General features: G+C 45.1%; 1 protein-coding gene across 1 annotated transcript in view; it reads left to right on the top strand.

Moving 5' to 3' along the window:
• Positions 1–25,560, top strand: part of ADAMTS19 (ADAM metallopeptidase with thrombospondin type 1 motif 19) — a 422,212-nt gene that overhangs the window by 234,155 nt on the left and 162,497 nt on the right. Inside the window, exon 11 of the mRNA XM_075341865.1 lies at positions 17,289–17,439. Coding sequence (XP_075197980.1) covers positions 17,289–17,439 — 151 coding nt within the window. The remainder of the gene's footprint in view (positions 1–17,288; positions 17,440–25,560) is intronic.

Here is a 25,560-nt window from a genome sequence, read left to right as displayed (position 1 = left end):
GATGTGCGTCACTAACGACGTGACCCTGACGATATATTGGCAGCGATGTCGCAGCATGTAAAGTACCCCTAAGAGTGTAATTTATTCTCTTTTGGGGATTAACTGCACCCTTCCCACAATACTTTAAACTCCCTGGACATCTTCATTGAATATCTACCAGCAGCACAACATATCTGCATTTCCTTTACCTGATTTACATAATTCTGGGAGACACTGCACTCCTGTGGGTTGCCAGCTAACAAACATTTTGCAGTTTTGACAACAGATGTGAATATGCTCCCAGATCATGGATATATCCATGGATTCTGTAAAACTAGCATTTTATAGATATGTATTAGAAAATATTGTGCTTCCATTGTCATGTGAGGCCTCAGATATGGAGTCTTGATGTCTGACTTCTGGGCAGTATTCTTTACCTTACATTGATTTACACCTCTTTTGTAATTAGGATGTATACAGTCAATATTTGCCCTTCCAACAACTGTCAGCTGCTTTTTTAATCATCCTGTATATAGACTCTATTTCTGCTGTCTGTCAGATAGCCTGCTTCCATTACCTATTCATAGCAGGGGATGGGGGGGTAAATGTGTGCCGACCCCGTGGAAGCAGCCGAGCTGCTCGGATCCAGGTGCTCAGTGGCTCGAGGGTCTCCAGGCCCGTGGTTCGTGCGGCCACTCAAATGAAGGGGGCCGTGGTGCATGGTAACTGGAGTGAATACCGCCACTGCCGTTGGGGAGTACCCGGAGTTATGACCGGGGGCGGGCAGCCAGGTGTTGTGACCCTCCACGGGTAGGGGGAATGCCCGGGACTCAGTGGGAGGATAAGGCCGTGGGGTGCAGGGATCACTTTTGTACTCACTCAGTCCATTAAGCAGACACCGACAACCAGGTAAACCAAATCTCTGGACACCGCTGCCACTGAGGGGAGCTAGTTCGTGTCCCATCCCCAATGGTGCTGCCTGGTGATTCGTGACCTGCCTCTTGGCACTAAGTTTACTTCTCTGGTGGTCCCGGGAATGTGAAACTTGCCGGGTCCCGCTCCCCACTGTGGCTAAGTGTTGGGGCTTGCTCTCAGGGCTCACGCTTGGGATTTTCTGGACCGTTTTTGAGTGGAAAGTCCTATCCCCCTCGTTGCGCTAAGGCCCCAATTTTTGGAGCAGTTGGAAACAAATCTTGAAGGCTCTGTTCTCCATGGGTAAATTATCGGGTTGCATGCAGCTACTCCCCGACCTAGGGTCCACGTACCCCGTCGTGCCTCGGTCCCGGACCGGTGATGGTGCAAGGCCGCCGGCTGTCCTGCTCAACAGACCCGAGCCCCTTGCCATGATCCCCTGCGACCGGTCAGACTCCTCTAGACCCAGACCACCATCTGCAACCTAAACAGTTTCCTTATGGGAGTCACCGCTCCCGACCTCATCACAGCTCGAGGGCTAATCTCTCACCACCACTCACTAACCAACTCTCTAACCGACTGACTACACTCCTCACCTCCCCTCCCTGACTCCCCAGGTGGGCGACTCTATTCCACTCAAGCCATCCACTGGTGTGTCTGGTGGGTGTGGTGCAGGGTGTATCTAGGATTTGATTTGCTGTTGTAGGCCACACCATTTGGTTAGGGACCCATTACCATGAGGGAGGTGAATACTGCACGGGAGGGTAAATTGTGCAATACCCTGTGATGACCTGATAGTCCAGGGGCGTCACACATGCAGAGATCCAATGCCCACAGCCTTTGATCTGTGTAATTATAACTCCATTTCTTAATAAAGGTATTGGTCTGCACTCGAGTAGTGATAGGGGATGAAGGAGGATTAGGTCGTAGTATTAAGATAAATAGGGAAATTGAATATGGAAAAGCAACAAAAGGAAGATAAGTCAATCTGTCCCAGGTCTTAAGGCCCCGTTACACATAGCGATGTTGTTAGCGAGATTGCTGAAACGTCACAGGCTTTGTGACGCAACAGCGATCTCGCTAATGATCTCGCTATGTGTGACACATAGCAGCGACTACTCCTCCCCCTCCCCCGCTGTGATATCGCCGATCATACCCGGTTCATTTTTTGATCATTGGTGTCCCGCTGGGCAGCATGCATCGCTGTGTTTTACGCCATAACAACGACGAGTGACCTTATTGGCACGCCTGGGTGGAAACACTACGCCTCTATCGAGGTCTGAGTCGTCAGAATAGCTGCTGTGTGACAGGGTCCCTACGACTGCCGAGGTCATTATACAGATCACCGTATCGTTGCTGCGTCGTTAATTAGATCTGCCTGTTTGCCAGCTAACTAGCGACCATGTAGCGGCGTACCAGCGATCCTGACTAAGTCGTATCGTTGTTGGGATCGCTGGAACGTCGCTACGTGTAACGGTACCCTTAGTCATGAAGTTGCTGTAATAGAGGAGAAATATAAGTGGTGTGCCATACAGTATAATACGATAAAGAAATATATACAAATATTTACATACAACCATATGGTAACAGAGAAAATACATAATTCAGTTATGAAATAAAGAAATTCAGAAATAACACATGATTTAAATTATGAGAAAGCTTAAATCGGACTAAAATATGAGATTCTAAAGGATTCTCAGTACATATTGATTTTAGAATAAATAACTAAAATTGCAAAAATCATATCATTCATTTTTATCATCAGAAAATAAGATGACAATCTTAGACATAATATGAATAGAGTTAAAATTGAAAAATTACTTAACATATAGGCCCCCCCCGGCTAAGACAAAGTAAACCCTTCCTGCTATGACTCTGTCATGGTCATCGAATTACTGTTTAAGAACTGACTGGTTGCTTTAAACGGGGATAGTGATTGAAAGCATTGTCTTCTTTGGTTACCCATGGTTTCCTCCATGGAAATGTACAGTCATCATTGTTTTGTTTCAAAAATCTTTATAAGCAAAGGCACTGCTGCTTTTAGGAGTAATCCTAAATCAACCATTTATGGGATCATCAAGAACTACAAACATAGAGGTCCAATTGCTGTTAAGATGTTCAGGGTGCCTAAAAAGGTCTAGCAAATGTCAGGCTCATCTATTAAAGAGGATTCATCTACAGTATTGATTTATCACTAATGCATAGCTTGCTTAGAATTGGCAGTAAGCAGGTATCAACGAAGCTGCATGCAGTCAGTTGATAGCTTTTGGATGCTGGCCTGGTGACAAAAAGGACAGCAAAGAAGCTACTTTTCACAAAAAAAAAAAAAAACCCATCAAAAACACATTGACATCCTTCAGGGAGTGCAGGGATTGAACTGCAAAAGACTGAGGTAAAGATATTTTCGGTGCTAGAGCCCCCTACAGACTGTTTATGACATCTGCAAAAATTATTGTCCAGAAAAGAAAAGGTGAGCACTACCATAAGTCCTATGTCATGCTAGTAAAGAATGCTGAGTCAATTTGTGTGGGGGATAAATTTTCATCCAATGGCGTAGATTATTCTCAATTTTGCCTAAAAGCACTGCCAGTAATAAAGAATGGTTTCTAAACATTGTCCAAGAGTGTCTTCTCCCAATGATCAAGGATCAGTTTGGTGATGAACAGTGCCTTTTCCAGGATGATGGAGAACATCTCACAAGGCAAAAGTGATAGTTAAATGTCTCTTTGAACAAAACATTTACATTTTTGGTCCATAACCACAAATCTTAATGAAAACGTGATCAATCTTCAAAAAGCCGGTTGACAAAAAAAACACAGAAATTGTGTTATATCCCCAGTGAGAGCAATTAAGAGACGACACATGGCTCTCCCCAGGGTGCTTGCACACTTCATACAGTGAAGCAAGTCTGTGCATTGTGTTCGTTGTTTCACAACAAAATACCCGACCACTCACAATATTCAGCCGAGCTCCACGAGTAGCCAAGCTCCCCAATGCATGAACGAGTATCGAGCAGTGCCGGGCATGCTACTTCATCACTATTTAACATGTCTATCAAGGTGCAAAAAGTTTATCAAACTGATTCTGCCACCTTGATAAAGTTTGTGCATTTTCTGCCTGTCTGGTCTAGTTAAAATGATCATAGAGTAAGAAAGGAAAGGGTAAACACTGCCGTGGAGAGAAAACCGGAACACGCAAATTGTCCCGGATGGTGATCATTACTTCTATGCATTCCTGAGAGAATATCTCCTTCTTCAGGAATATGATCAGAGATGTACCTTAAATAGAGTTGAGCGCGGTTCGTGGTTCGTGGTTCTCCAGTTCTAGGCTCGCGTGATTTTTGGGCTGTTCGAGATCGAACTAGAACTCGAGCTTTTTGCTAAAAGCTCGATAGTTCTAGAAACGTTCGAGAACGGTTCTAGCAGCAAAAAGCAGGGCTTTTTACAGCTACAGTGTGCAGGAGCCATCGCTGGCAGCCTGCCACAAGCTGGTAACCAAGATAAACATCGGGTATCCAAGCAAAGCGCTTGGTTAGTAACCCGATGTTTATCTTAGTTACGTGCAGGAAGCCCACACTTCCCCGCTCAGCTCGCTCCGCCCCCTCCTGCCCGCGGCATGTATACATACATATCCACACACACACACACTCTCACTCACGCACACCCCCTCCCCCCAGCTACAGTGTGCAGGAGCCATCGCTGGCAGCCTGCCACAAGCTGGTAACCAAGATAAACATCGGGTATCCAAGCAAAGCGCTTGGTTAGTAACCCGATGTTTATCTTAGTTACGTGCAGGAAGCCCACACTTCCCGCTCAGCTCGCTCCGCCCCCTCCTGCCCGCAGCATGTATACATACATATACACACACACACACACACTCTCACACACGCACCCCCCCTCCCCCCCCCGCTCGGCTTACCTGCGGTGATGAAGTCCCGCCATCCAGACCTCAGCGCTGTCACTGTCCTCCATGGCCGCCGCTTGTCACATCACCTCTCGCTTCCCACCCGAGACGTCACGGACCTCTCGCGATACTTGATGTGAAGGCGCCGGTCATTGACCTCAGTGACAGGGGCTGTCGGCAGTGCTGGAGATCAGCGCAGGTAATGTACCTCGCTGACAGCAGCACTTGTCATCCCCTGCAGTGACCTGGGCTGACCCATTGATGTTAGCTCAGGTCACTGCATTGCTCTCCCAGCCAATGGGGAACATTCTGCTCTTCATTGACTGGGACAGTGTGGATCGTCATGGCAACCCCTTGGATTACACCAGACCTGGATTTGTTTTTCATTCTAATAAATTGGTTAAAGAGGGAATGTTTTGGGGAGTGTTTTTTCAAATAAAAATGTGTTTGTCGTCTATTTTTTTTTATTACTGACTGGGTTGGTGATGTCGGGTATCTGATAGACGCCTGACCTCACCAACCCCAGGGCTTGATGCCAGGTGACATTACACATCTGGTATTAACCCCATATATTACCCCGTTTGCCACCGCACCAGGGCGCGGGATGAGCTGGGGCGAAGCACCAGGATTGGCGCATCTAATGGATGCGCCACTTCTGGGGCGGCTGCGGCCTGCTATTTTTAGGCTGGCGAGAGTCCAATAACCATGGACCTCCCTAGTCTGAGAATATCAGGCCCCAGCTGTCTGCTTTACCTTGGCTGGTGATCCAATTTTGGGGGACCCCTACGTGTTTTTTTTTTTAATTATTTATTTAATTTAAAATAACAGCGTGGGGTGCCCTCAGTTTTGGATTACCAGCCAAGGTGAGGTTGCCAGCTGTGGTCTGCAGGCTGCAGCCGTCTGCTTTACCCTAGCTGGCTACAAAACTAGGGGGAACCCTACGTCATTTTTTTTTCATTTTTTTGGCTAAATACAAAGCTAAGCACCCCTTAGTGCCACATGAAAGGTACCAAAGGGTGTTCCACTTTTTCTCCATTTTTTTCTCCACTTTTTCTCCACTTTTTCTCCTCTTATTCTCCACTTTTTCTCCACTTTTTCTCCACTTTTTCTCCACTTTTTCTCCATTTTTTTCTCCACTTTTTCTCCACTTTTTCTCCACTTTTTCTCCTCTTATGCTCCACTTTTTCTCCACTTTTTCTCCTCTTATGCTCCACTTTTTCTCCACTTTTTCTCCACTTTTTCTCCTCTTATGCTCCACTTTTTCTCCACTTTTTTCTCCACTTTTTCTCCACTTTTTCTCCTCTTATGCTCCACTTTTTCTCCACTTTTTTCTCCACTTTTTCTCCTCTTATGCTCCACTTTTTCTCCACTTTTTCTCCACTTTTTCTCCTCTTATGCTCCACTTTTTCTCCACTTTTTCTCCTCTTATGCTCCACTTTTTCTCCACTTTTTCTCCTCTTAATCTCCACTTTTTCTCCTCTTATGCTCCACTTTTTCTCCACTTTTTCTCCACTTTTTCTCCACTTTTTCTCCTCTTATGCTCCACTTTTTCTCCACTTTTTCTCCTCTTAATCTCCACTTTTTCGCCTCTTATGCTCCACTTTTTCTCCACTTTTTCTCCTCTTATGCTCCACTTTTTCTCCACTTTTTCTCCACTTTTTCTCCACTTTTTCTCCACTTTTTCTCCATTTTTTTCTCCACTTTTTCTCCACTTTTTCTCCACTTTTTCTCCTCTTATGCTCCACTTTTTCTCCACTTTTTCTCCTCTTATGCTCCACTTTTTCTCCACTTTTTCTCCACTTTTTCTCCTCTTATGCTCCACTTTTTCTCCACTTTTTTCTCCACTTTTTCTCCACTTTTTCTCCTCTTATGCTCCACTTTTTCTCCACTTTTTTCTCCACTTTTTCTCCTCTTATGCTCCACTTTTTCTCCACTTTTTCTCCACTTTTTCTCCTCTTATGCTCCACTTTTTCTCCACTTTTTCTCCTCTTATGCTCCACTTTTTCTCCACTTTTTCTCCTCTTAATCTCCACTTTTTCTCCTCTTATGCTCCACTTTTTCTCCACTTTTTCTCCACTTTTTCTCCACTTTTTCTCCTCTTATGCTCCACTTTTTCTCCACTTTTTCTCCTCTTAATCTCCACTTTTTCTCCTCTTATGCTCCACTTTTTCTCCACATTTTCTCCTCTTATGCTCCACTTTTTCTCCACTTTTTCTCCACTTTTTCTCCTCTTATGCTCCACTTTTTCTCCACTTTTTCTCCACTTTTTTCTCCACTTTTTCTCCTCTTATGCTCCACTTTTTCTCCACTTTTTCTCCACTTTTTCTCCTCTTATGCTCCACTTTTTCTCCACTTTTTCTCCTCTTATGCTCCACTTTTTCTCCACTTTTTCTCCTCTTAATCTCCACTTTTTCTCCTCTTATGCTCCACTTTTTCTCCACTTTTTCTCCACTTTATCTCCACTTTTTCTCCACTTTTTCTGCTCTTATGCTCCACTTTTTCTCCACTTTTTCTCCACTTTTTCTCCACTTTTTTCTCCACTTTTTCTCCTCTTATGCTCCACTTTTTCTCCACTTTTTCTCCACTTTTTCTCCACTTTTTCTCCTCTTATGCTCCACTTTTTCTCCAGTTTTTCTCCACTTTTTCTCCGTTCTTTTTCTATGGTCAGTCTACCCATTAGCTCTGCCATGCATACTGTAGCTCTACACCTACTGCACATGTTACTTTATGATTGACATCTCTTTCGTACCAGAGCTGTCTAAGCCTACTCTGACCCCATATTTGTCATTACTATATTGTCCTTGTACTGTATTATGACATTTGTATCATGTGTTTCATTTCTTGCTGTGTTGCAATTTTTTTGCTGCATCCCAATTGTACCTCTACATTGTTCGAGTTTATGTTATTGTTCTCTCACTCTTATGTGATACTGATTATTGTCATTTTTCATGATTACATGCAGATAAGTCCAATCTGACGAAGGCTCAGGCCGAAACGTCATTTGTAACTTGTTTTGGACAAAAACATATATGCTTATGAAAAAAAATGTTCTTAATACGGACCAATAAAGAGTGATTTTGCATTACTATCCATTGGGACTTACTGACTTAGTCTGGGAGATTTAGAGTGCCGAGGTTACTCACTAATTTTATCTATTATTACCTCTGAGCACCTATATACCAGTGAGCAGAGCTTCCTCTACAGTAGTTCTCCTGATTAGGCATGCCCTTACCTCATGAGCAGGGCATTGCAGCTTTGGTAGCAACCATTACGACATGGACTCTGCTGCTGTGGACCCGGGGAGAGTGAGTGCAGATTCATTGCACCCACACTCCTCACATGAAGGGTCCGCACTCCTAGAAAATGGGGCATACGTTCCCTGAGTGTCTCCCCCCCATATTCTAGACGGTCCAGAGTCGTCGTGGGACCCCTTTATTTTTTTTCTTACAATAAATTGGTGAAAGAGGAAATGTTTTGGGGACTGTTTTTTCAAATAAATTTCTTTTGTCGATTTTTTGTTTTTGTTAGTACTGACAGTTTATGATGTTGGGTATCTAATAGACGCCATGACATCACAAACTGCTGGACTTGATCTCAGGTGACTTTACAGCTAGTATCAACCCGATTTATTACCCCGTTTGCCACTGCACCAGGGCACGGGATGAGCTGGGGTGAAGCGCCAGGATTGGCGCATCTAGTGGATGCGCCACGTCTGGGGTGCCTGCGGCCTGCTATTTTTAGGCTGTGAAGGCCCAATAACTATGGACCTTCCCACCCTGAGAATACCAGACCACAGCTGTCCGCTTTACCTTGGCTGGTGATCCAATTTGGGGGGGACCCTACTTTTATTGTGTAATTATTAATATTTATAAAATAATTATAAAAAAGAGCCTGAGGGGACCTCCACATTGGATCCCCAACCACGGTAAAGCTGCCAGCTGTGGTTTTCAGGCTACAGCCGTCTGCTTTACCCTAGCTGGCTATCAAAAATGGGGGGACCCAACGTCATTTTTTTTTTTTAACTATTTTTTAAATAGAAAAATTAATGGGCTTCCCTGTATTTTGATTGACAACCAAGGTAACGGCAGGCAGATGGGGGTGGCAACCCATAGCTGTCTGCTTTATCTGCGCTGAGAATCAAAAATACCGCGGAGTGCTACGTCATTTTTTTAAAGATTTATTTTTACAGCACTGTGATGTCCAGCAATCAAAATACAGGGAAGCCCATTTTATTTTTAGTTATTTAAATAAATAATTAAAAAAAATATATATGGGCTCCCGCTGCATTTTTTGTATTGCTAGCTAAGGGTAATCCAAGCAGCTACTGGCTGCTAACCCCCACTGCTTGGTGTTACCTTCACTGGCAATGGAAAATCCAGGGAAGCATTTTTTATTTTTTTTGCTACAAAAAAAGGACGTGAGCTTCGCCATATTTTTGTATGCTAGCCAGGTATAGCAGGCAGGTGCTGGAAGAGTTGGATACAGCGCCAGAAGATGGCGCTTCTATGAAAATGCCATTTTCTGAGGTGGCTGCAGACTGCAATTCGCAGCAGTGGGGCCCAGAAAGCTCAGGCCAACCGGTGGTGCGGATTCCAATCCCCAGCTGCCTAGTTGTACCTGGCTGGACACAAAAATGGGGCAAAGCCTACGTCATTTGTTTTCTAATTATTTCATGAAATTCATGAAATAATAAAAAAAGGGCTTCCCTTTATTTTTGGTTCCCAGACGGGTACAAATAGGCAACTGGGGGTTGGGAGCAGCCGTACCTGCCTGCTGTACCTGGCTAGCATACAAAAATATGGCGAAGCCCACATAATTTTTTCAGGGGGCAAAAAAATTCTGCATACAGTCCTGGATGGAGTATGCTGAGCCTTGTAGTTCTGCAGCTGCTGTCTGTCTGTATGGAGAAGAGCAGACAGCAGCTGCAGAACTACAAGGCTCAGCATACTCCATCCAGGACTGTATGCAGAAGTTTTTTGCCCACCAAAAAAATGACGTGGGCTTCGCCATATTTTTGTATGCTAGCCAGGTACAGCTGGCAGCCACGGGCTGCCTCCAACCCCCAGTTGCCTATTTGTACCCGGCTGGGAACCAAAAATATAGGGAAGCCCGTTTTTTTTAATTATTTCACTTATTTCATGAAATAATTAAAAAACAAATGACGTGGGCTTCGCCCTATTTTTGTGCCCAGCCGGGTACAACTAGGCAGCTGGGGATTGGAATACGCAGCACAGGTTAGCCCGAGGTTTGTGGGCGCCTCTGCTGCGGATTTCAGTCCGCAGCCGTCCCAGAAAATGGCGCTCTCATAGAAGCGCCATCATCTGGCGCTGTATCCAACTCTTCCAACAGCCCTGGAGCCGGGTGGCTTGTTGGGTAATCATGAGTTAATACTGGCTTTGTTTTACTAGCCAGTATTAAGCCAGAGATTCTTAATGTCAGGCACGTTTGACCCGGCCATTAAGAATCTCCAATAAAGGGTTAAAAAAAAGACACCACACAGAGGAAAAATACTTTAATAGAAATAAATACACAGACACATTAGAGACTCCATCTTTATAACCCCCTGTCAGCCCTCCACGACCCTGCTCTTCTGTCTTCTTTCTTTCTAGTGTAGTAGTAGTGACGATTGTAGTGAGGAAGGATGAGATTCACCAGCTCATCACTTGGGGCTGGGGAACCTCCATCCTCACTACAATGCTCACTACAATCGTGCAGCAGCGTGCAGCCTTCACTCCGTGAGTGATCACTGCTGGCTCCTAGCGGTAACGCTGACAGACGCGTTACCATAGCAACGGTGCTCTCGGAGCCGCGGTTAGCGGTGACGTCACCGCTAACTGCGTTGCTATGGCAACGGTGATCTCCGTTAATGACCGGCTGTGTCAGCCGGTCCCTAACGGAACGGGGAGTCGACCGTGTGCTAGAGCATGTCGCCGGTACACGGCGATACACATATGTGCACCGTGTACCGGAGAGATGCACTCGCAGGTCCTACATGACGTGTCATAGTCATGTGACCAGTCTGTAGCCAATGAGATAATAGCCACATGACTGGTCACATGGCTATTTTGACGTCACGATAGGTCCTGCATCTCTGCTGGCAGTGCAGGTCACCGGGAGGATTCAGCGATCATCGGATGGAATAGCGGCAGGAGACAGAGTGCAGAAGGGATCGCGAGGACCGGTAAGTGTTATGGCAATGTTTATTAACTGTTTGTGTACATTTATAATGCATTTTTATGTGTTTGTGATTGCCTCCCATTATAGCCTATACGTTCGAGTTCGGTTCGTCGAACGTTCGACGAACTGAACTCGAACGAGACCTCCGTTCGGCGAACCACCTCGAGCCGAACCGCGACCGGTTCGCTCATCTCTAACCTTAAAGCACAGCAATCACGCACGTATATGGGGCCAGGGTTCCTTTTACTCGTCACTGGACCAGTGATGAAGTGGTCTTTGGGGATGTCACGGTGGCCTGGCCCGGCTTAATGGCCGCAAGGTGTTCACGAAAGGGAGATGTGAAGGAAGGGGCGATGGTAAGGGTAGTTGTCTCATGACACCACCTGTGGTATGCGGCAATGAGGGGAGCCGCCGCTGCAGGATGTCTCACTCCTCCGGGATGGATGGTAATGCAGCTAGTATGTTTCAGCTCTCCACAGGTAGAGCTAGGCCCCAGGAAGAATGATGGAGGTGGTAGTAGCCGATGGCACCAAGGCGCGGTAAGACGGGACGACAGAAAGGCTGTGGTTTAAAGTTCTCTTTACTCACTGCATCTGTCTTCACCCTTGGAGTGCCGATTTACACTACGATGGGCACCAGCCGATCCTGGATATTGCAGAGGCCAGAACCAGTGTTGTGAAGTGTGAGCCTTTCCCTTGCTGTACAATGTAAGAGGAATTCCTGGGACCTGTAGTCCCGCAGGAACTCCTGTTTCCGTTGTTAGTTTTCTTCCCTTATAGCAGGCAGTGCAAGTCCGTGCTGGGCTGGACCATAATCACAACTCCTGGCTCTATCTGCTGCTGTGCTCCAGGAACTTGGGGGGGCAAAGAGACCTGCAATCCCCCTGCTCGGCGGATTCTGATGGCGCAACGGGAAGTGTACGCCACCCTAGGGCTCTACACCCTGACAGCTCCGGTCCTGAGGGAGCTATCAAGTTGACCCCTCAGCGACCATATAGACTCCTGTGTCCCACAGACTCCACCGGTGATTCTCCTCTTTTGTCAGTCAGTCACTAGCTCTAGTCGCTCTAGCAATGTATATTACAGGTTTAGCTTAAACTTCACATAACATAACTTATGTTTCTTCTCTCCTATGATTGGCTCACACCACTAAATCACTCTTCTGCTGCCATTAAGCTAAAAGAATCACTCACTCATGACATTTTTGAATTCTAATTTTTTTATTTTCATTTTTTATTTTTATTTTTTCATATCTCTTTTTTGCCATAAGTATTATAAGTATTATACATTAAAGCAACTGTAAAGATCAATGTAATCACAACATCTAATTCATTGTATTTTCTGTGTAGTTCTCATTGTGGGATAGCATTTATCATGTGATGTGATCTGATCGTTACCTGCACAAATTTTTTTGAATTTCAAAATGTAATTATCTCTATATATACGTGTTTGATTGCTGTGGCTTGATGTGCATCTGTGATCATATTCCCGAAGAAAGAGATATTATCTCCGAAAGGAGCAAATTTAAAGATCACCATCCGGTACAATTTGTGTGTCTCGGTTTTCTCTCCATGGCAATGCGGTGTTAACCCCATCCTTTCTTACTCTGTGATCATTTCACTTGAAGACTGCAGCAGCCATTTTTTAAGCCTTCATAGTGGTTGTGGTGGAGTAATTCTATAGCTGCATATACATTAAATCGAACTAAATTTGTGACTACAGAGCAGGAGAAAGACTAGGGGATTCTGTTGACTAGTAAGCTGAGCAGCAGCACTCAATGTCAAGCATCAGCTGCAAAAGCAAACAAGATTTTAGGGTGTATAAAAAGAGATTAAATACTGTGTTTCCAACATATTGTTGCCCCTCTATAAGTCACTTGTAAGGCCACATCTGGAATATGGGATCCAGTTTTGGGCTACACATTTTAAAAAGGATATTAAGAAGATAGAGACAGTTCAAAGGCGGACAACGAGACTACTACAAGGAATGGAAGGCCTCCCATATGATGACAGGTTGAAATTGTTGGATTTGTTTAGCTTAGAAAAAAGACTTATTTCTTCCAAAGACAATACTAAGGACCAGGGGGCACTCACTCCGAATGGAAGAAAAGCGATTCCGGCAGCAAAATAGGAAAGGGTTCTTTACAGTTAGAGCAGTCACATTGTGGAATACCCTACCACAAGAGGTAGTAATGGCTGATACTATAAAAGCTTTTAAAATAGGACTGGATGATTTCCTCAGTACATACAACATTATTGATTATAAATGATTTAATGCCAAAATATATAATTGGTGGAGGAAGGTTGAATTAGATGGATCTATTATTTTTTCAACTTATATAACTATGATAGGCTAAGTTCACACAGTGCGTTATTTTGACGCTGCGTTTTTTTACGCAAACAACGCACAAAAACGCACCCGCGGCAAAAAAAAGAGGCAGAAACGCATGCGTTTTTGCCGCGTTTTGGTGCGTTTTTTCCTGCGTTTTTGCTCACTGCGTTTTTATGCGTTTTTTTTATCAGTGAACATTGCCATTAAAGATTGTTGGAAAAAAAACAAGAAAAAAAGGTCTGATGTCATTTCCTTTTTCAATATGTTCTTCATTCTCCACTAGTGTATGCAGGAGAGCAGACAGCTGCAGAACTACAAGGCTCAGCATGCTCCATCCAGGGCTGAATGCTGGAGGGAGAGTCAGGGGGAGCAGACCTACAGAGCTCAGAATACTCCATCCAATAGTGTATGCAGGAGAGCAGACAGCAGCTGCAGAACTACAAGGCTCAGCATCCTCCATCCAATAGTGTATGCAGGAGAGCAGACAGCAGCTGCCGAACTATAAGGCTCAGCATCCTCCTTCCAGGACTGTATGCAGGAGTTTTTTGCCCACCAAAAAATGACATGGGCTTTGGCATATTTTTGTATGCTAGCCAGGTACAGCAGGCACCTACGGGCTGCCCCCAACCCCCAGCTGCCTATTTGTACCTGACTGGGAACCAAAAATATAGGGAAGCCCTTTTTTTTAATTATTTCACTTATTTCATGAAATAATTAAAAAACAAATGACGTGAACTTCGCCCAATTTTTGTGTCCAGCCAACAACAACTAGGCAGCTGGGGATTGGAATCCACAATGCAGGGTGCCCAAGCTTTTTTGGCACCCCCGCTGCGAATTGCAGTCCGCAGCCTCCCCAGAAAATGGCGCTTTCATAGAAGCGCCATCTTCTGGCGCTGTATCCAACTCTTCCAGCTGCCCTGATGCCAGGTGGCTCGCTGGGTAATAATGGGGTTAGGGCTAGCTGTGTATTATCAGCTGGCCCTAAGCCCAAAATTCATGGTGTCACGCCAATATTAGACATGGCCACCATGAATTTCTAGTAAAGATAAAAAAAAACACAGCACACAGAAAAATATTTTTATTAGAAATAGAACACAACAAAATTAGTGACTCCATCTTTATTGAAATAAAGAACCCCCCCCTCCGCAGTAATCCTCGGTCAAGAGTCCCGCGCCGTCCAATCAGGATCCAATATCATCTGATCGGTTTGCTGGAAGGCAAAGCGATCAGACGATGTGTCAGGTTCAAGGCCTGAATCACATGACACAGCAGCTGATTGTATAAACGGCTTTTATACAATCAGCTGATGCATCAGTGAAAAAAACAAAACAAAAAAAAAAAACTACACTTGTCTGTGCAGCATCGGACTGGCTACTGGAGGAAACTCCAGTAATGCCAGGCCTGGATTCAGGTACCTGCACTGCACTCTGGAGTTCTCACCTGAGCTCCGGCGTGCAGCCTGGACTTTATAGTGAGCGCCGAGTGATTGATTGATTCCCCGGCACTTGCGGTTCAGTTCATGACAGCTGCAGACATCCCGGGCTAATCTCCAGTGCTTTCACCTGAACTCCGGAGATCACCCCGGCCTGTCTGCAGCTGTCATGAACTGACTGCAAGCGCCGGGGAATCCGTCACTGCGAGACTTACGATCAGCTGATGCATCAGGTGACCACATCAGGTGATCACCGCCAGGTCCTGCAGCTATTGTACGTGCCTGGGAGCCGGCACACAGCCAGAGCGGGGGTGGCGGTACCGGGAAGAGGAGCTGGGAGCATGGCACCGGGAGTCTGCAGACAGGTGAGTATGACATTTTTCTACTGTTCACTTTTGATTTAGCAGCCGCTTCCACCTCCTGCACGGGAGCAGACATGGCACCGGGCGGGAAATGGAAGCAGCGATGGCGGTACCGGGAGGATTCACGCTTCTGTGTTTACTGACAGAAGGACTCCTTTTCCTGTACATGTCAGTTAGTACCCACCCCTTGCGTTTATAGCTGCGTTTTTAGTCATAAAAACGCACTAAAACGCAGCTATATTTGCAATTTGCGGCTTTCATTGCCTTTTTGAACATCTCATTGAACTCAATGGGTGGAAAAAGCAGTGAAAAATGCAAAAATAATTGACATGCTGCGTTTTTGTGGTGCCCACAAAAACGCAGCTAAAAAAAACGCTGTGTGCAGGCAGCAAAAATGAAAACTCATAGACTTTGCTGGGGAAGCAAATTCATGCAGTTTTCTGAGCAAAAACGCACCCGAAAAACGCGCAAAAATGCCGCGAAAAACGCACTGTGTGAACTTACTTTAAGGGTACCTTCACACTTAGCGATGCAGCAGCGATCCGACCAGCGATCTGACCTGGTCAGGATCGCTGCTGCATCGCTACATGGTCGCTGGTGAGCTGTCAAACAGGCAGATCTCACCAGCGACCACTGAACAGCCCCCAGCCAGCAGCGACGTGCAAGCGACGCTGCGCTTGCACGGAGCCGCCGACTGGAAGCTGCGGAGACTGGTAACTAAGGTAAACATCGGGTATGGTTACCCGATGTTTACATTAGTTACCAGCGCTGTGTGCAGAGAGCAGGGAGCCGCGCACACTGAGCGCTGGCTCCTTGCTCTCCTAGCTGCTGTACACATTGGGTTAATTAACCCGATGTGTAATGCAGCTACATGTGCAGAGAGCAAGGAGCCGCGCACACTGCTTAGCGCTGGCTCCTTGCTCTCCTAGCTGCTATACACATCGGGTTAATTAACCCGATGTGTACAGCAGCTACATGTGCAGAGAGCCGGAGCCGGCAGCACAGGCAGCGTGAGAGCTGCGGAGGCTGGTAACTAAGGTAAATATCGGGTAACCACCTTGGTTACCCGATGTTTATCTTGGTTACAAGCTTACCTCAGCTGTCAGACGCCGGCTCCTGCTCCCTGCTCGCTTCATTTGTCGCTCTCTCGCTGTCACACACAGCGATCTGTGTGTCACAGCGGGAGAGCGGCTTTGAAGAAAACGAACCAGGGCTGTGTGTAACGAGCAGTGATCTCGCAGCAGGGGCCAGATCGCTGCTCAGTGTCACACACAGCGAGATCGCTAATGAGGTCACTGCTGCGTCACAAAAAGCGTGACTCAGCAGCGATCTCGGCAGCGAGCTCGCTGTGTGTGAAGCACCCCTAAAGATATCTAAATTACAGACAGAAATAATAAATCTTTTCTTCTCCAGAATTGAATCTAATTAATGAAACAAAACAAAATGATACATTCCCTTTAAAAGAAGAGTTGCCATGAGCTCATCATCTGCAGTGCATTGCTTTAGTAGACAATATAATGTTAGGTGCCAGGCATCGTTATTATTTTTGCCAACTTGTCTCGCAGTGAGTCTGATGTGAACCCCTTGGATTAACGCCAAAGATTGCTGCCTCCTTCTTAAATTCCGTGGAGTAATCTTAATTTCTAGTTCACACGTCAGTTCTTAGAAAGCTTTTCTAGCAGTATCGGTGTGCTTCTTTACGTGCACTGATTGATATCATATGCCTCTTATTTGCAGCAAAAAGACATAGACAGATGTGTGTGTTGTGTATAGGTTTTTTCCTGAAACGCAACGGGCAAAGAGTATATTGTAGCAGTAAAACTATGCAATTCATTTGCTAGTGGAAGGGCATCGCATTAACCTGCTTTCCATCAGCATCAATCATTCACATGACAACATTAATCTTCAGGAACTGGAACTGACCCTGGAAACTCGTAATGGTCGTCCAACATCTGGAGATTAATAAATAGAGTCACAATCATTGAGGGAAAGGTTACTCAAATATTTTGGATCTGGACACTTAAACACAGAGTGGACAATAAACAGTGACTTGGTCTCCAGTGTAAAGTCAGAATCCAATTGTGATGGTGTGCGCTCTTTCCTTACTTGTACCGTAATATGCATGTTTATAGCAGTTTAGTCATAAGCACCTCTCTTTTTGTTCCACTTTTTAAAGTCTGTGTATGTTGCCAGGTCAAAAGCCAGTAACTGTTTGCTGCAGACAAATCCCCAAAGCATCAGCTCTGTGATTATTCCCTCCAAACTGCCAGGCATGACGTATACAGCAGATGAACAATGTCAGATCTTGTTTGGACCTACAGCTTCATTTTGTCAAGAAATGCAGGTACAGTACAAAATAAAAAGATATTTTTATAAGACATATGCTCAGTAAGCACTCTGAAATGATATGCAGTTTGTTATGGTATTTATGTCATGCTGGTTACTTTTAAGCACAGACATACCAACAGTTGAGAAGTGTTAAAAATACTGGTTATAAAAAGTAATACAAGGAAAGTATTTGCTGCTCAAAATGTTAAGCATGAGAATCATATAAATCATATAGCTGGAATTGATTGGGGCACTCATTTGGTAAAGATCGGTGGTAAGATGGGGGGCTCCATTTCTCATCCTAATGCAGTAGATAAAAGTATAAATATTCAATGTCATGATTTTTGCATTTCTCTGACCTTGCAGAGCCAGTGCATGTATGTTGTCTCCGAGGTTAGAGCCGAGAGGAGGGGCCTATTCGGTCATGCCTCGTTCTGGAGGTTGCGCCGCCATATCTTGGTGTTGTTACCTCTAGGACACTGCCAGAAATAGTTCCTGCTGTGCAGTGTGCAACTGGTTCCTTTGAGTGTACTCTGATCAAGTATTGCTACCCAGGGTGTTCTCCCTGACCACCGTCTCTCCTGTCCGGCCTAACCTCCCTACCCCCCTGATCCTGATCCCATTCTGTGTCCTCACCTCCACTCCCTCCTCAGTGCGTACCTTTTTTCCTGACCTCTGTCCCTCCTGCCCGGTCTGTCTTCCCTGTCTCCCTGACCCTGGTCCTGATCCATGTCCCGACCTCTGCTTCCACCCCTCTGCTTACTTGTTCTCTCGGCATCTGACCTCGGTTTTGTTCTTGGATTTTGGCTTGCTTATTCCTCGGTACATACATGACATCCCGGCTCAGACCTTTCCTGACTGACTATCCCTGCACTTATGTTTAGCGACCTCTAGTGGGCCTTTGTTTTCCTGCGCTCAGGAGCTCTTCCTCCACCTGAGTCCCAGTGCCCCCTAGTGGTACCTTTCCATTTAACATTTTACAATTTTAACATTTAGCATTATACATTAAACAAAAATCTTATTTGTCAAAAACATCAAAAACTAGCAAATCCGGCACATCCTGTATAGTTAACAAAAAGTATCTTCTTCTTTATTGAAAACATAGACAAAATTTTAAAACATGGTGCCGTCAATTTTTGTCTATATTTTGGATAAAGAAGAAGATACTTTAACTGTACAGGATGTGCCGGATTTGCTAATTCAATGAGGTTTATGTCATCCCTGGCGGACTTCATCTGAGCACTCCACCACATGTGCATTCAACAATTCCACAACCCTTTCTACTTTCTTTCACCTTATTTGTCAAAATAAACACTCCTGTTCCATTAATGTTGGATGAATCAACTGATTTTTCTGGGGCTGATCAATGGTTTAATCTGAATCAGGACAGCTCAATAGTCTGTAGATTTTACAACTGTTCTTTTGCATATAAATCAATGGTGAAAAAGAGTCCCCCCAAATAAAGTAATACAAGAAAGTTTAAACAGATGTCAGCTGAAGGCTGAAGACTGTTTATAACAGTTCAAAAATAGCAAAACTACAGAGACAGCAAAATATAAAATGCAGATAATGTAAATATGCTAATCATTCTTTTGAAAATCCATGTCAGAATGGCTGTATAACACTTTATGAAAGTGTAATCTGCACCCACAAAGACCACCTGACCATGTCTCAGTGTTCCTCCTCCCTGCTGAGATCTCACACTGCTCAGTACAAGCTGCAGGTGTCAGTCAGGGTGAGTAGATTAAATTTGGTGACAGATCCATTTTAAATTGTCCCTGCAGTCATTTTTGACTGTATCAACAGATCTTGACGGTCTTATTATGGAAGTGGCATCATAAGATGTGTACTATACAGCCACACAACCTTTATATTCTACAATGAAACACATAGGGGATGTTGTGGTGATCTGCAGTCTTGTTACTCCTTATTCAGGAAGGACTCTCCAGTATAGATTACATTGGGGGCATAGAAAGGGGAAACTTAATTGAGTCCTGGGTCACATGCCCTGAAAATGGCTCTATAACTGGACATTGATTTTAAAAACCGCGCATTAACCGTTTTTTATCTAATAAAAATAATATATCTATTTATATATCTCTAATCGATGTTATAAATAGTCAAGATAAAACAGTTCAACCAATTGAATTGGGACATTGGCTTCAATCCCATAAAAAATATTAGACTGTGTCAATGGACCAGCAGTTCTTCACGACTGATACAGACCTAAACATTCTGATACTTTTTCACATCACTCTGCATCCCACTGAAATTAATGGAATCTGTCAAAGGATTCTTGCCTTTACGATCTTATAAAAAAGGTGTCAAAATATGTGAATATATGCGATAGAAATGAATGAATTCTATCTACAGGACTTTCAGCAAAAAAAACATCAAAGCATGGAAACAAAAACTTCAATGTGGACCTGACCCAAATGTACTAAAAAAAAAGTGCAAGGAGAAGCTTAACCTTAGTTATTGCTGCTCATTCCACAGCTCTAGGTTTTATGAGATTCCAGATTATCTGGCAGTTTTGAGCTAGAGACAAGGGCTAGACTGTCAGAATTTTTCACGTAATGGATGTTAAGTGATGAGAATTAGATTGTATACATATGGGTATCATTTTTGATTTGATGGCATTGATTCATAACGCAATATAATCAGTGAGTGGAGAACAATGCTTAGAATCTGAGGCGACCCAACTCTTATATCACAGTCCAGATTGAATTACAAAACTTCTATACATGTAACTATACGCTATTGATGTGTATGTTTTTCACATTTTTTAAAACTTTTGTTTTACTTTTCACTGTATTTATTAGTCCCCTTAGAGGACATGAACCTGCAATCAAATGATTGCGTGTACTATACACAGCAACCCCAGTATTGCTGCATGTAGTAAAAATCACAGTCTCCTTTGAAGCACAACCACTGGCTGGGTTTCAAGGTCGCTCTGTAATGACAAGGACAGAGATCTTCAACAGACACTTAACTGTCATAGCAACCCATTGGCATGTTGTAAGTGTGGCGCCGCTGAGGCTTCAGTCGCCACAGGGTACTGCACCTCACCAGAGGTATATATACCACTAAAAATGACTTGGGATGGTGCATTTCCTTAATAACAATACTTTATTAGATACAAAATTTTAAAATATTTTTCATTAACATAAATATGTGTAAACAAGGTCACAAAGATTTCACACTGGACTTGCTCCAATACCACTGTTTTAGGTTCTATTGCTGCACTGACATGTTATTAGCGTTTATCATGACCGTCTCCTGAAGAAGTGGGAAACGCGCGTCGGGACTAAGGACAGCACAACCACATCAAGAATTAAACAGGTCAGTAAAAGCTGCGCTTGACAGTATTATCTCCCAGGCTTACCAACCTCCCCACGAATCACTAGCATGCAGTGCAAATTTCATAGCACATGGGAGGAATAGGGAGCAGGAAATAGTACATTTAAGCATCCACATGGAGGAGAAAATTCTACCAATTTATGCAGAACGGTCATGATAAACGCTAATGACATGTCAGTGCAGCAATAAAACCTAAAACAGTGGTATTGGAGCAAGTCCAGTGTGAACTCTTTGTGACCTTGTTTACACATATGTATGTTAATGAAAAATATTTTTAAATTTTGCATCTAATAAAGTATTGTTATTAAGGAAATGCACCATCCCAAGTCATTTTTAGTGGTATATATACATATCAGGTGTGGTTCCTATGCAATTAAGGGGTAGATATAAGGACAAATGATGCAATTACCTCACCAGAGGTGCAGTATTCATCCCGGGTAAGGAGGAGGTCATTGCCAGTAAACCACCAATCCACCAAAACACGTAGTTAGTTGCCTCTCACCGGGACTGGGTTAGGGTAGGGTCATTAGGATGGTCACCACAAGGTATGGGACCTCCCATGAACTAGTTCAGCAACACAGGGGAAGGAGTGACACCTGGTGAGTAAGGACACACCCACACTCAGACAGAACAGTGAGAGACGGGGAACAAGTGAGATGTAAGAGAACACGGTCGCTGAGGGGAGAGCTGCGCCATCGCTCCCTCAGGACCGAGAGCACGGAACAGGGTGCGGAGCCCTAGGCTGGCGGGCATTGCACGTCCTGCTAGCAGATTTAGCCAGGCAGAGGATTTCAAGTCTTCTGGCCCACACAATGTGCCCAAGGCACAGTAGCATATAGAGCCAGAAGTCGCGACCAAGAGCGGCCAAGTAACGGATTCCTGCTGCCTGTTATACAGGACAGGAACAGAGCCAATCCAAGGACTCGGGTCCCACCGTAGCTTCAAGTCGCATGGACTCACAACCCAGCGCAGGGAGGAAGGACTCACAGAAAAAAAAAACAGTTCTGACCTCCGAACTATCAGGGATCGGCTAGAGCCCATTACAGCAGAGTCCGGCAGTCTAAAGGCGGTGACATCTCAGTGAGTAAAGAACTTTGATTGCAACCCCTGTGTTGTCCAATACTTCCAGCGCCTTAGCTGCACAGCAGCAGGACACTACAACTCCCAACCTCCCTGTGGGCCTGAGCTCTGCCTGTGGAGAGCTGTACCTAGCTGCACTACCATCTGCCCCCAGGGTAAAATCTCTGCAGTGACAGCTCCCATTATAGCCGCACACCACAGGGTGGCATCACGAATAACTCAAAATTCCCATCTTTATTGACAACGTCGGGGTCACGGGCCAGGCCACTGTGACATCCCAAATCTACACTGGCCAGGCGACGAGTAAGCCCCCCAAGACCCTGTGGGCACATCATAAGTACATCACAGGAGCACCAAGTAGTGCATACAAAGATGCATCACCATAAAGGCATGCTGTTCATGCCGCTGTCAGAAACTGAGAGCAGCGTTCAACAGGTTAACAACCACTGGTTCCACCCATGGCTGTTAGATCCATATTCTGTCTGTTACATACAGCCATTACCTTCAGAGTATGGGGCAATGTCACCCCATAAGCCTGCTCCATACACCCACTATCAAAATAGACTTGCGCCATACATGTACAGCGTATGTTGTTAAGGGGTTGAATAGACCTGTCAAGGCTAGTGTACTTACAGTAGAAATCCAGTATAGTCCTTTTTGACACTCTGCCTGCCTGATATGAAAGAACTGGATGTGTAAGATGTTCATTTTAATTGTCATACATATAAGAAACATATCCATGTAAACAAAATTAAAAGTCCCATACATTTGCGCTAAAATGGTAAGCGTGAATAAATAAACCACTTTTTTTTACTAGTAGTTCACCAGGTGAATGTCTGACTTAAAGCCTGCAATTGATCAGTTTATATATATATATATATATATATATATATATATACAAAGCAAAAATATAAACACAACACTTGTTTTTGCTCCCATTTTTCATGAGCTGAACTCAAAGATCTAAGGCTTTTTTCTATGTACATAAGAGACTGTTTTCTTTCAAATATTGTTCATAAATTTGTCTAAATCTGTTAGTGAGTACTTCTCCATGCACCTCACAGGTGTGGTATATCAAAATGCTAATTAGACAGCATGATTATTGCACAGGTGTGCCTTTGGCTGGCAAAAATAAAAGGCCACTATAATGTAAAGTTTTATCACACAGCACAATGCCACTGATGTCTCAAGTTTTGAGGGAGCATGTACTTAGCATGCTGACTGCAGGAATGTCCACCAGAGCTGCTGCCCATTAATTAAATATTCACTTCTCTACCATAAGCCATCACAAAAGGTGTTTCAGAGAATTTTGTAGTACATCTGTCGTGGGCGGAGGGGATGCGCTCACCACGCTCGGGTCCGGGGCTTCTGCTGCTGCTGCTCGGTGGCTCGAGCAGTGGACCGGACCCGAGGACTCGAGCAGCACTCCTCACCCGTGAGTGAAAAGGGGGTGGTTTGGTTAGGGAGATTGTTCGTGAAGCCACCCATGGGACGTGGTGATGATGGCACCACCGCTGCTGATAAATGGGATCCCGGGAGAGATGGTAGGGTGCAGCTGAGATGTTGTCCCCTCCGTGGGTAGGGGGGTTGGTGATCCCGGGGCCAGGTGGTAGTAATGGGGAGGCCGGATGGCTGGGGTGCAGGGTGCAGGGGCAGCGCGGTGCCGGATGGCTCTGGTGTACTCACTCAGATAAACAACGACAGAGTCTCTGGTAAACCAAACGGTTGGATGGACGGGTCGCGCAGCCGGCTGCATTGTTGTTGTTGTGCTCTCCCCGGACGGCTGATGGTGGCTGTCTTTCCCTGCACCTTTTAGAAAGTTCTTGACTCCTGTGGTTGCCCACCGGTAGTTCGCTCCCCAGCATATAGGTGCCGTAGGAGCCCGTTTTGCCCGTAGGCGCTGGCCCTTGGATCTCTAGCCTGTGGCGGTGGCTGTATATCCTCTCTGGGTGGACGGTTGCCTTAAATCGGGACTTGGTTGTTAGGAAACCCCTGGGGTTCCTGTCACATTCGGATTTGACTATTGACGGCGGCTCCAAGCCTGGTCGGGGTCCGATGGCCCTGCCTGTGTGCTTAGCTTCACTCCGTTCCCCGGTCCGGTACCGGCGGGCCGACGCCCGACCCCGGTCCTTACGGCTCTGCGGAGTTCCAATAACTCCTGCAGACGGCCACCACCATCTGCCAACCTTGCTGTCAGTGTCTGGGCTCCAACCCAGACACTTCAAGTGTTCACGCCTCTCGCTTTCACCTCCAAGACTGAACTCTCACTTTTCCCGCCTCCAGGCCTGTGAACTCCTCGGTGGGTGGGGTCAACTGCCTGGCTCCGCCCCACCTGGTGTGGACATCAGACCCTGGAGGGAGGCAACAAGGGTTTTTGGTTTGGCTGGTGTATCTGCCTAGGGTGGGGGTGTGTGTGTTGGTATGTATGTGACTACCTAGCTAGTCCAGGGCGTCACACATCCTAATGGCCTCACAACCATAGACCACTTGTGATCACACCAGCCCATGACGTCAACATCCAGCCATGATCATCTGAGATCAGCCATCCGAACAACTGTTGCAACAATCAGTTTGCATAATGAAAGAATTTTTGCACAAATTGTCAGAATCCGTCTCAAGGAAGCTCATCTGCATGCTTGTCATCCTCATCAGAGTCTTCACTGTACAGCCAGATTCTGACTCATTCCCCCCTCCCCAATCTCAATACTTTAAAGCTGAATATTTTGCAGCGGGCTTTTATTGTGGCCAGCACAAGGCTCACCTGTGCAATAATCATGCTGTTTAACAGCACCTTGATATGCCACACCGGTGAGGTGGTTCGATTATCAAGGCAAAGGAGCAGTGCTCACTAACACTGATTAAAATACATTTGTAAACAATATAAGAAAGGAAAATGCAGTTTGTGTAAATAGAAAAAGTCTTAGATCTTTGAGTTCAGAGCGGAAATGAATGTTGGGCTTGTGGAGGAAGAGGAAATATCTCCAGAAGCAGCCCAAACCAAAGGGCGATTGTTAAATAAATGTGTCATACAGTCAAGGAGCACACTGTGAGTTTCCATACTCCTAGAGAGAGGTATGAAGACTCCAAAGATTTAGTTTCTAAGAGACCCACAACATGGGCTGAATTTAATGGACAGAGAATCCGGTGTTTGATAGATACAGGCTCCGAGGTGACCACCATGCCTGAAGAGTACTTCCAACAACATTTCACAAATGCTGACCATTTGAGAAAAGAGCCGACCATATGACTGATGATGACTACTAACCAGTTGCCTATCCACATTGCAAGGGTGGTGTCAATGAAGATACATATTTGTGACCAGAATCTTGAACAAAAATAAACTCTTTCCAGCACCTTATCACCAGTACCAGGTCAGCCAGATCCAAAAGTTACCCGCTGCCTCCAAACTCTACGAAAAGTGGTGGTGCCCTCCAACTTCGCTTTGATGCTTCCCTGGGACAGAGCATACCTACTATGATGGTCCGAGGTGTGGAACCACTGGAAGGAGTGGAGGTACAGGTTGAGCCTCCAGAATAAAGGAAATAGATACCTGGAATCTTAGTTGCTCGCATGCTGGCCACTGTGCATCAAAGACATGTGCTGGTGAGATGCCTAAACATGAGTAGAACAATCTTGCAGCTAACAAAAAAAAAGGTGGCCCGAGTTTACGTAATGCCAGAAGATCTCACCAGGTTGG

This window comes from Anomaloglossus baeobatrachus, chromosome 1, assembly GCF_048569485.1.
Source record: "Anomaloglossus baeobatrachus isolate aAnoBae1 chromosome 1, aAnoBae1.hap1, whole genome shotgun sequence".
Classification (NCBI taxonomy): domain Eukaryota; kingdom Metazoa; phylum Chordata; class Amphibia; order Anura; family Aromobatidae; genus Anomaloglossus; species Anomaloglossus baeobatrachus.
Note: the sequence above shows the minus strand (reverse complement) of the source record. Positions and strands in the feature narration are given on the sequence as shown.